A 12068-nucleotide genomic window follows, 5' to 3' on the forward strand; every position below is an offset into this window, starting at 1 on the left:
CAGCGATGTTGCTAGCGATGTTGCTGTGTGTGACATCCAGCAACAACCTGGCCCCTGCTGTGAGGTCGTTGGTTGTTGCTGAATGTCCTGGGCCATTTTTTAGTTGTTGCTGTCCTGCTGTGAAGCACATATCGCTGTGTGTGACAGCGACAGAGCAACAACTGAATGTGCAGGCAGCAGGAGCCGGCTTCTGCGGAGGCTGGTAACCACAGTAAACATCGGGTAACCAAGAAGCCCTGTCCTTGGTTACCCGATATTTACCTTCGTTACCAGCGTCTGCCGCTCTAAATTGTTTAGTGTGACTGGGCCTTAAAGGCCCCTTTACACACTGAGACTTTCTAGCGATCCCACCAGCGATCCCAACCTGGCCGGGATCGCTACAAAGTCTCTGGTATGTCGCTGGTGAGCTGTCAAACAGGCAGACCTGGCCAACGACGCAACAGCGATCCGGACCTGCAGAACGACCTAGCTAGTCATTGGGGACGTTGTAAAGTAGCTTTTTGAATGGGAAGTCGCTAACGAAGTCGCTGTAAAGTCCCCTTGACACACTGAGACTTTCTAGCGATCATGCTGCACAGCGGGAAACAAAGGACCAAAGAATGGTCCTGAACGATTTGTAGCGATCAGCAACTTCACAGCAGGGGCCAGGTCGCTGATGTGTGTCACACACTGCAATGTCGCTGGGGAGGTCGCTATTACGTCACAAAACCGGTGATGTTACAGCGATGTCGTTTGCGATGTTGCAGTGTGTAAAGGGGCCTTAAGTCTTGTTTCAATATAAACAGTGTTTTTATCATCTGTAGATAATCACTGCAAGGCTAGATCTTTTGTGCCAGGCAGTTTAGCTAATCTGTGCAACCCCTGCCCCTAGCACTTTCAGAAAGCTGTCCTAATCTTTGGTGTGGGAGGGATTATTCAGAGCTCTGCATTCAGTGAACTGGTAGAGCTGCAGCAGAAAAAACACTGATTGTATCAAAACTGCAGCACCCCTGATTTTCTGCTTGCTGACTATACAGTTTTCACAGGAAGCTGCCAATCAGTTTGGGCAGGGTTATACACCGCTTTTTATTTATTGCATGGGGCTTTGTCAAACCTGCACCATGCAGTCCAGTAAGTGATACATTGTTGGAATCTGGCTCTCTATCTCTATTATTCATTCTCTCATAGTACACAGCAAAAACCTGTTGACAGATTCTCTTTAAAACTCGCCTTTCTATTTTATCCAGCTATTTCACAAACTTTGTGTTATACCATGTACTAGAATTGTGCAAATTCACAGAATCCTGGTCTGGCGGTCATGTTGGTAGTGGGTGCTAGACCCGAGCGTTGTGAACGTCCTACCTGTCTGCACCCAGCACCACTACTGTGCAGTAGGCCCTGGACAACATGATGATGATCCTACTGATCAGGTGAGGTGCCGGGGATGCTGGCCGGTAGGAGCAGGTCCTCAGGACGCTAGTCCGGGGGTCACAAACTACCGACATGGACATGGGCGCTGCAAATCTTTCCTCAACTCTAGTATGTACCACTGTATATTGTTAAATACCAGGGTAATAAAGTGTCCACATAATACTGCCTCACCTACCGATAGCGTCACAATTAACCAATAATCACTAAATCCGTAATGAGGTGAGTTCAGAAGCTCCTGCATCTCTACAGGTTATGTTGGGACTCAGCTGTTGTGATCCTTGCATTGGTGGGGCTGGGGCAGTCGGCCCTCTTGCCATGCTGTAATACAAGCTTCACATTTGCTGTAATTACACTCGGTGTTTTGAGTTTATTTAGCGTTTGGAGAGAATTCTATCTTGATTATAGCTAGAATTTCTACACCATCTCTCAGCTCCTTGATGTCCTTCATGTCCTTAACCTTATGTGACCTCTTTCTGTTCTGTCTCGCAGACTCATGTGAATCCCTGTTTTTATCAAGCCAGTGAAAAAAGCACATTTGCACCCTTGGAAAGAAATGAATGGTGTTGGCTGCGTCCTGGGGACTGCATCTCTCTCCTGCCAGACAAATTCTTCTTCAAAGTCATTTCAACGTATCCATCAGAGGAGGCCACATTAAGGTAAAGTAATGGCTGAAGTGTTACTGGCAGCAATGATGGTCCAGTGCAGAAATCAACCTATAGAATGTGTTTTTCCATGTGTTTTTGCAACCCCCCCCCGAATATTATAGTGTGAGCAAAGAGAAGGAGATTCTGAAATCTCATGCACACTTTGCGTTTTCTTTCTTTTCAGACTTGACAGTTTCAGGTCTGCAGTGTTTTTGCAGAATTTTTCAATCATTTCAAATGAATGGGGGAAAAATGTATCAATAAAACCATGTATATTTTCCTGCGAACACTCCGGTATAAATACTGAATGTGTGCACATATTCTAAGGCAAGATTTTGCTGTGGAAAACCCGCAGATTTTCTAAATTTTCCAGATAAATCCGTGGGTTTACGCAAGTACAGACGCTCCCCATGTTACCCTATGGGATTTGGGGAGTGCTGTATCTATGCTGCGGTATTTGCGGCTGTGGAACATGGCGCGGATGTCTTGAAGCCGCACGTAACTGCATGTCCATTAATCATGCGGAATTATTTGCAGAATTCCCGCTCCTCCACTATGGAGATACAGGGCGAGAATTCCGCACAAAGTCCACACGGTTTCCGCAGGTTTCCCGCAACAACTCCGCAGAAATACTGCAGCAATGGATAGCTGCGGATTTCGGGGAGCTGCTGCGTGAACTTACGGAAATACCTGCAGAAAAGTCCCAGGTATGATCTCCCGTGGGCACATGGCCTTACATATTTCTTTGAATTTAATTAGTGATTTACTGGTTTAGTAAAAACTCCTCATTCGTTGCATAAAGGCCGGGTGAAAAGCATTGAGGTACATGCCATGATATTGACACAGCACATGCCAGCTCTATCTAGGAGCATAGCTGAGGTATACAGTCCCTCCATCAGTATTTACACAAGTAATGGTGGCGTACGCCTCTATAATACACTGCATGCAAAAAGCTACTGATGGGGTAACTGAAAAACAACCAAAGCAAGATTTGCAAGCAAGCAAAAAATTACTTCCTTGAGATATCATTAAAGGGATCCTGAAGAGTGACGCACCGACTATGCCAGCATGGACACCACCTCCGCCCTGCGTCATACTTTCAACTGTATTGGTATTGCGAATGCCGATACAGTTTAAAGCAATGATGAAAAGGGAACGCTCCGCTGTCCGCTCCCTCCTTCATTCTCTCACTGCATCTGAGATCTGGCAGCTCAGCGCAGTGATGTCACGTTATTGCACCCGCTGTGCAGGGCAGTGAAGACATCGCTTCAGAAGGCTCCCTGCCCAGACTGTAGCCATGGGGGAATGACACAAGGTGAGTATAAGAAAAAACAGTGACTACACAACCATAATACTACATGAGTGACTATCGGCTGTGCATTATACTATATGGAGGACTATCCAAAAACAGAAGAAAAAAATCAGCTCACCGAGTTGCTGTGATCCGCTGTATATCCAGGGCTGCGCACGGAGGGCTAGGCTGCCATAGAGGAATCAGGGAAGAAAAATTTCCAGCGCGGTCCAAGTTCTCATATAAAAAGTCATCTTTATTGATCAATCCATAAAATAGGGGTTTACAGGCGGTCAGCAAGATATTGCATTGATATTATTCAGACCCCACAAAGCACTTTTTATATGAGAACTTGGACCGCGCTGGAAATTTTTCTTCCCTGATATGGAGGACTATGGGATGTGCATTATACTGTATATGTGAAGGGGCCTTATACTAAATGGACAACAATGGGCTGTGCATTATACTATATGGAGGACTATGGGCTGTGCGTTATACTATAGGGTCATTCCGTGTCAAGAGGACCAGTTTTAAAAATCGTCCCCACTCGACGTTCTCCGATTTTGCTGAAAATTTATAAGGATGTACATGTATGTTTGAAAAGAGGTTCTGTAAATTTTTAGGGCCAGATCTCAAATATATTGGGCACTGTTGACCTCTCACTGGAGGCCCCCCCCCAAGCCTGCGGCTTCAGCTAAGAGGATTTTGCAAACTTTGGCACATAGCCATTAGAGTTCTATACTGGCTATGATGCTGAAATTTGGCATACTAGCTCAACTTTTGCTGCTAAACGCGATAAAATTATTACCGGCTATGACAAAACAATATTTCGGCCGCAATTTTGTGTCAAAGTAGCTTGCAAAACGCCTCGCATAAAATTTATGCCAAACTTTGCCCATATATAACTCAAGACCAAAAACCAATAGGAACTGGTGCTTTACCCTGTACAACAAACCTCTTCATGACTTTGCATTGCTGCAATATCACGGTCAAAGCATATGTATTTGTGGAAATATTCACACCCACATATGATGAAAAACTTAAAAACACCGAATTTTACCTATTTTTAGGTCAAATTTCCCAAAAAGGTACCCCTAAAATATATTAATTCTGTTATCATTTGAAAGAGCACATTTTTCTCTACAAGGATCATTGGGGTTTTTTTTGGAGTCTCTCCATTTAAGAAAAGAAAAATGCCACTGAACATGGTGTTATTTATTAATACGCAATGAATGGTAACTGCACTATTCAAACCCTTGCGTTGGTCCATGGTGGTTATACCACAACCAATTCCCTAAGAATTGGTATTATAATCCTATTAAGAATTGTAATAATGCTGTCTTTCGAGAATTGGCAGCCCCATCGCCTTTGTCATCAATTTCATTCTCCATCACTAAAAAATAAATATATGCATTAAAATGTAACAATAGTCAATAGGTTTATAGGTTTTTGATTATAATAGACATTGCTAGCAACAATACAACTCTGTAACATGTGATAAGAATCTGAAAATCAAACACAAAATCAATGCATTACGTGCATACATAACACCATGTTCAGTGGCATTTTTCTTTTCTTAAATGGAGAGACTCCAAAAAAAACCCCAATGATCCTTGTAGAGAAAAATGTGCTCTTTCAAATGATAACAGAATTAATATATTTTAGGGGTACCCTTTTTGGGAAATTTGACCTAAAAATAGGTAACATTCGGTTTTTTTAAGTTTTTCATCATATGTGGGTGTGAATATTTCCACAAATACATATGCTTTGACCGTGATATTGCAGCAATGCAAAGTCATGAAGATGTTTGTTGTACAGGGTAAAGCACCAGTTCCTATTGGTTTTTGGTCTTGAGTTATATATGGGCAAAGTTTGGCATAAATTTTATGCGAGGCGTTTTGCAAGCTACTTTGACACAAAATTGCGGCCGAAATATTGTTTTGTCATAGCCGGTAATAATTTTATCGCGTTTAGCAGCAAAAGTTGAGCTAGTATGCCAAATTTCAGCATCATAGCCAGTATAGAACTCTAATGGCTATGTGCCAAAGTTTGCAAAATCCTCTTAGCTGAAGCCGCAGCCTTTGGGGGGGCCTCCAGTGAAAGGTCAACAGTGCCCAATATATTTGAGATCTGGCCCTAAAAATTTACAGAACCTCTTTTCAAACATACATGTACATCCTTATAAATTTTCAGCAAAATCGGAGAACGTCGAGTGGGGACCACTGGTCCACTTGACACGGAATGACCCTATATGGAGGTCTATGGGAAGTGCATTATACTACATGGTAGACAATGGGAAGTACAACTGTGCTTTTTAAAAAAATAAGACACTGTCTTATACTCCCCCCCCCCCCCCCCCCACCCCCACCCACCGAAAAAGCACTAACGCTTATTTTTTGGAGGAGGTCTTATTCTTGGAGAAACACGATTGGGGGGTAAGTTTACCCCCCAAAAAAGCAGACCCCACACTTTCCAGGAGACTTATATTTACCAGACACGGACGACTGCGTGGCTCCCAGGTCCTCCCTGTGATCTCCAGTGGGTGCTGCACGCCATTCTTCCCCTGCTTCTGGCTCACACAATCACACACAGCAGATCACTGACACACACAGAGAGAGACACACACACACACAGAGAGACACACACACACAGAGAGAGACACACACACAGAGAGAGACACACACACACAGAGAGAGACACACACACACAGAGAGAGACACACACACACACACAGACACACACACACACACAGACACACACACACACACACAGACACAGACACACACACAGACACACACAGAGAGACAGACACAGACACACACACACACAGAGAGACAGATACACACTCATTCATCACATCCAGCGTTAAATAATGCTTCCGGCCGCAGGGAATGATGGGAGGAAGTCACGTGTGTCCGCATGTCCTGTAAGCTAACTTTACAGCAGGTCCTTGTGCTCCACCGCACAGCCTCTCAGGATTCTGCCGGCGAGAAGAAATCTGTGTCGTTAGATGTGATGAGTGTGTGTGCGATTCGATGTGTGTGTGAGATGATATTTGTATGCGCGATTTGATGATTGTGTGTGTGAGAGATTGGATGTGTGTGGGGGTGTGATCACTGCAGGTCCTTTGCTCGGCGTCTGAGGAATATTATTGCAGGGTGTCCACTGTCTATAATGAAGTGTCCTGCAGTATCTCTAACTTTTTTACCGCTGCACGGACATTGTTGAGCCACGACTAGGGCTTATTTCCGGAGGAGGGCTTATATTTAAGCCTTGCTACGAAAATGCTGAAACTCTCTGCTGGGGCTTATTTTTGGGGGAGGTCTTATTTTTGGAAAAACATGGTATACGGAGGTCTATGGGGAGTGAATTATACTATATGGAGGACTATGGGCTGTGCATTACATATATGTGGAGGGGCATTATACTATATGGACAACTATGGGTTGTGCATTATACTTTTTGGCGGACTATAGGGCATGCTGGGTTCGTGGGGGGGATTTGAATTAATGCGACCTCTTTATCCAGCAGTGATGATCTTTTGTTGGTAAAACATTTATTGTATTGAAACAGCAGCACACAGCCTAATAAGTGACGCGTCCCTGAATTCAGTGTCTCAGCCCCTACCTCAGGTTACCCTCAGATTACAGAACAAGAATCTGCTGACATTCCCTTTAATGTCTCTTACTTTGGCGCACACTTGTTCTATATCTAGACAATATAATGCACAAATGTTTTCAGTAAGGTCATTTACATGTTACTAAGGAAAACCGTGACTAATAACTTCAATTATATATAATCTGAGAAGCCGAGACTTAGATTTTCTCTCCGCCAATAGCTTGCCAGCGAGTGATTAGCTTTGGATGAGAAGACCTAATTATCAAGGAACATTTAATCTATGATCAATTAGCTATTATAGTATTATATGCAAATCTCTTGTTCTCCCATTAATTAAAGCAATCGCTACATAACTGCTCTCCGCAGTTCAAGGAAAACATGCTAAGAAGTCATGTACTGGGAGAATTCATCCACTGCTCATTATACAGTCCCGCCTTGTATTTGTGGTTATTGCTTCTGTTTTATCACTTGTTATATAATATTATGGTCCATCTGTAGCTCTATCTGACATGTACGGCAGGGAGGACGAGGAGGAGGAGGAGGACTCCGCAGCTAAGGGAGTCTGTCTGACATTATAAACTAAGCACTTCACCATTTATTGGATGTAGTCCACATAAAAAGCTCACCTTTAGTGATATAATCGCTGCAAAACTGAAGTTTTTTCTAATATGCTAATTAGAGTGCAGCCTGGGCGTGGCCGGGCGGCGGAGTGCACTGCTCCACCCACTGTTTCCATGCTCCGCCTCCCTCACTGGTGATTGATAGCACTGACTTTGCTTAAAAGAAGTCCCAGGAATTTCGAGCTCCATAGGGTTCCAATGGTAGAAATGTTAAATGACCCCTTTCTGGGACTTCTAGTGTTAAGGAAGTGATGCTTTACAAAGGTGGACTTTTAATAATATATTTGTAAGTGTCACAAAATCATAGACCCAATACATTTGTTAAAGGGAACCTGTCACCAGGTTTTTCCCTTATAACCTGCGGCCACCATCAGTGAGCCTTTATATTATACAGCATTCTAGAATACGGTAAATAAGAGCCCAGGCCGCTCTGTATAACGTGAAAAACACCTGTTATAATACTCATCTAGGGGGCGGTCCAGTCTGATGGGTGTCTCTGCTCTCGGTCCGGCGCCTCCCCCATCTTGTGTGGTCACTGTCGTCCTGCCCAGCCCCGTGTGGATGACACATCCTGCATCATTCGCACAGAGGCACCATTGCGCTCCTGCTCAGGCATACTTTGATCTGCCCGGCTGAGGGCAAAGCCAAGTACTGTAATGTGCAGGCACGAGGGAAGGTCAAAGACCGCCTGCACATGTGCACTACAGTGCTTTGAGCTGCCTTAAGCTGGACAGATCAAAGTGCACATGCGCAGAAGTGCAATGGCGGCCTCTGTGCTGAATGATGCAGGATGTGTCATGCACAGGGGGCTGGGCAGGAGGACGGTGATTACAAAAGATGGAGGAGGCACCGGACCGAGACCAGCGACGCCCATTGGACCGAACTGCTCCCTAATTGAGTATAATAAAAGTGTTTTTTACATTATACAGTGTGGCCTGGGCTCTTATATACAGTATTCTAGCCAGGGCTGTGGAGTCTGAGTCGGTGCTCATTTTGGTGGAGTCGGTATAAAATGCACCGACTCCGACTCCTAAAATATATAATAAATTGGGGACAGTAGTGCAATGCAGAATGTGCTGATTATTTTACTAAATAATATTTGGTATAATGCTTATATTTAAGTGAAAAATGTATTGTAGTACAATGTGAGCTTCAGACATTTAATCATTTTTATGATACAATAATCAATATATTTGGATAGAACATAAAATATATTTATTAGAATACAACTCTAGAACACAAAAAACTAATAAATTGTAAATATGTAATACAATATATATATATATATATATATATATATATATATATATATATATATATATATAAATACGGTGTATGTATGTGTATATACACACAAGATAAATACACACACGATAAATATGTAATCTACTGTATATTACATAGTGTATTACATATTTACAATTTATTACAGTTTGTGTTCTAAAGTTGTATCCAATAAATATATTTTATGTTCTATCCAAATATCTTGATTATTGTATTTGTATCATAACAATTATTAAATGTCTGATGGTCACATACACATGTTCATGTATTACAATAAATTTTTCCCCTAACTATAAGCAATATATGTAGGAGTCTGAGTCTGAGTCGAAGGTTTGGCTTACCGACTCCACAGCCCTGATTCTAGCATGCTGTATATAAGGGCTCACTGGTGGTGGCTTCAGTTTATAAGGGAAAAGCCTGGTGACCGGTTCCTTTTACAATAAAGGTAAAATGGACTGCGCCTCCTGAGCCTTACTGACCACCCCTCGGTAATCTTATAGACAGGTGGCCTCTATATTGTGTGTACCTATTTATTTTGAATATACCATTATATATGTACAGTATATAACCTCACCGTACAAAATCTGTGCCGAGTCCTGGAAATGTAGAATAGGACAAGTGGACCTGTCATTGTAGACAAGGGGTTGTGGAGTGTAGAAAAAAAGTACCAGCGACAGTATGTGTAATTAAAAAAACAGTACCCTCCTGTTAACTATCTGCTGCTACATTTCCAGTGAATTCCCTGTGTTAGTGTCCTGTACCACCGGCTACAGCTGTGAATCCATTAATATGACAATAAGATTATATTGGAGGGGGTCCGAAACTCTGCCCCTCCACCGATCAGTTGCTATCACCTCTAGCACCCAGATGTAAACTGTACGGAGCAGAACGGTGCAGCCACATACCTATAGTGGCCGCTGCTGGATATTGCAGACCAGTGCTGCTCAGTGTGGTGTTCGGTTCTGTACACAGTCACATCCAGCATCTGCTGAAGATCTGCCGATCGGTGGTGGTACAGAGTGTCGGACCACCCTCCATATCAATCTAATATTAATGACTTCTCCTAAGGACAGACCATCACTATACAAGCAGTGCACAACCCCTGTAATAAGTGTGGATTGTGGTGCTTTATTTAAATATTATTATACTCTCTTATATAGCGCTATTAATTCCACAGAGCTTTAGACGTGATAATCACTGTCCCCATTGGGGCTCACAATCTAATTCCCCTATCAGTATGACATTGGAGTGTGGGAGGAAACCGGAGAACCTTGAGGAAACCCACATAAACACATGGAGAACATACAAACTCCTTATAGACATTGCCCTTGGTGGGATTTGAACCCAGGACCCCAGCGCATGCATGTTCTGCTTTTCTCATGTCCCTTTCTGACCCCACAATGTTCTCATTTCATGTCTATCTAAAGTAATTGGCGCTTTTGTTTCTTACAAACCTCGTTCTGATAAAGATAAAATGAATTCTATCCAGTGAACCTTTTATAAGCACACACGGTGGCTCAGTGGTTAAAAGCTGGGTTCAAATCCCACCAAGGACACCATCTGCAAGGAGTTTGTATGTTCTCCCCGTGTTTGCGTGGGTTTCCTCTGGGTTCTCCGGTTTTCTCCCACACTCCAAAAAAACATACTGATTGGCAACACTGTCCCAATTGGGGCTCACAATCAGTATGTAAAGCGCTGTGGAATTAATAGCGGTATATAAGTGAATTAAATTATTATTATTATTAATTATGACTAATGACATTACATACACTGCTGTACGGATGTATCTATAGAGCTGCTATCTCACCGATGCGTATGACCTAAAAGTCCCCTCCAATGTTCACTTTTTTTCCTTCAAGAGGATCAACACTTCTCAATGGCAGATGATAGAATGCTTCTTTGCCTGTTTAGGTCCATATTCTTGTACAGTAATTTTTTGTCTTATTTTACAGTAATAGTCAAGGACTTGAAGATATTGATGTAAATGACGTTTCTCCCTGCTCTCCTCAAACATCTGAAACCAAAGCAAAGTCCCCTCCTCGATGTGCTCCATCATCACTATCCGCCCCCAGCAGCTCCAGGACTAATGGAAAGATCCGCAGTGACCAGGTAGGATTTTTTTTTGCTTGATTGTTTTAGATTTTTTAAAAATATTTAATCTTTTATTTCCTCTATTTCATTCTTTTTTGTCAGAAGTTGTAAAACTCCCGAAACTAAATATTAAGCATGTATATATGTTGTTGTTTTATGTTCTGGATTTGCCAATGGCAAATCTGATTTGTATTTACAAGAGAATTCATAGCCGAAATCTAAGGCCGACACTTGGATTTGTGCCGTGGATGTCTCAGTGGATCCACACAAGAATTTACCTAATTTTCACTCCACGGCACTAATCCGCTGTTCTTCTGTGGAGAATTCAGGAAATCAATGAACATCAGTGATCATTCTTGTTGCTAATTATTTATTTATTTATTTTTTTTTCTGGACTGCGGGCACAAATCCATGAAGATTTTTCTGGTGCATGTAAATTAGGTATACATGTGTAATATTTAGAATTTAGGAACTGAATCAAGGGTTTGTTGGGGATTTTCCATATTTCGTTCCTTGAGGAAGTGAAAATATAGAAGGAAACCCAACTGTTGCATATTTTGCTGCTGATTACCTGAAAGAATCCCAGCTGATCATATAAAATAAGATAAATAACAAAACATTATACTCCCCTTCCAGCAAGGACCAGGAGACCTTTTGTTACAGACGTTCTAAGGACCGTGAAAATGGTATTTAATTTGTTTTACATTAATCTGCTGTTTTTGTGTTTTTTTTTTTTTTGGTTTTTTTTTTAATGGAAATCTGCACCAAAATCTACTCTATTTGGAATTTTGCAGATTGGTGGAAGAGATGGAACTTATCAATGTGCCTTAAAGGGAACCAACCAGCAGGATTTTCCAATATAAAGTACAGGCAGAGCAATACTGGCATCAGCATGGTGGATAGAATCAGACTTTCACATTTTAGATTGGATCTTTTGGTTGAAGAAATAATATTCATAAAGGTCTAGAAACTGGTGCATTCTGTGATTGACATGTACAACAGGGACGAACCTTTGTTTGTCGGGTCCTCTGTGTAAATTCCTCCTCAGACATCCTCCTGGCTTGCCCCCTTTTTTTTTTTTTAACCTCTCCACCATTGCTGCTCTTGACA

General features: G+C 42.2%; 1 protein-coding gene across 1 annotated transcript in view; it reads left to right on the forward strand.

Moving 5' to 3' along the window:
* The window catches only part of APLF (aprataxin and PNKP like factor), a 292482-nt gene that overhangs the window by 106046 nt on the left and 174368 nt on the right, over positions 1-12068 (forward strand). Inside the window, exons 3-4 of the mRNA XM_075339273.1 lie at positions 1900-2066; positions 10820-10976. Coding sequence (XP_075195388.1) covers positions 1900-2066; positions 10820-10976 — 324 coding nt within the window. The remainder of the gene's footprint in view (positions 1-1899; positions 2067-10819; positions 10977-12068) is intronic.

The sequence above is a fragment of the Anomaloglossus baeobatrachus genome, chromosome 3 (assembly GCF_048569485.1).
Source record: "Anomaloglossus baeobatrachus isolate aAnoBae1 chromosome 3, aAnoBae1.hap1, whole genome shotgun sequence".
NCBI lineage: Eukaryota > Metazoa > Chordata > Amphibia > Anura > Aromobatidae > Anomaloglossus > Anomaloglossus baeobatrachus.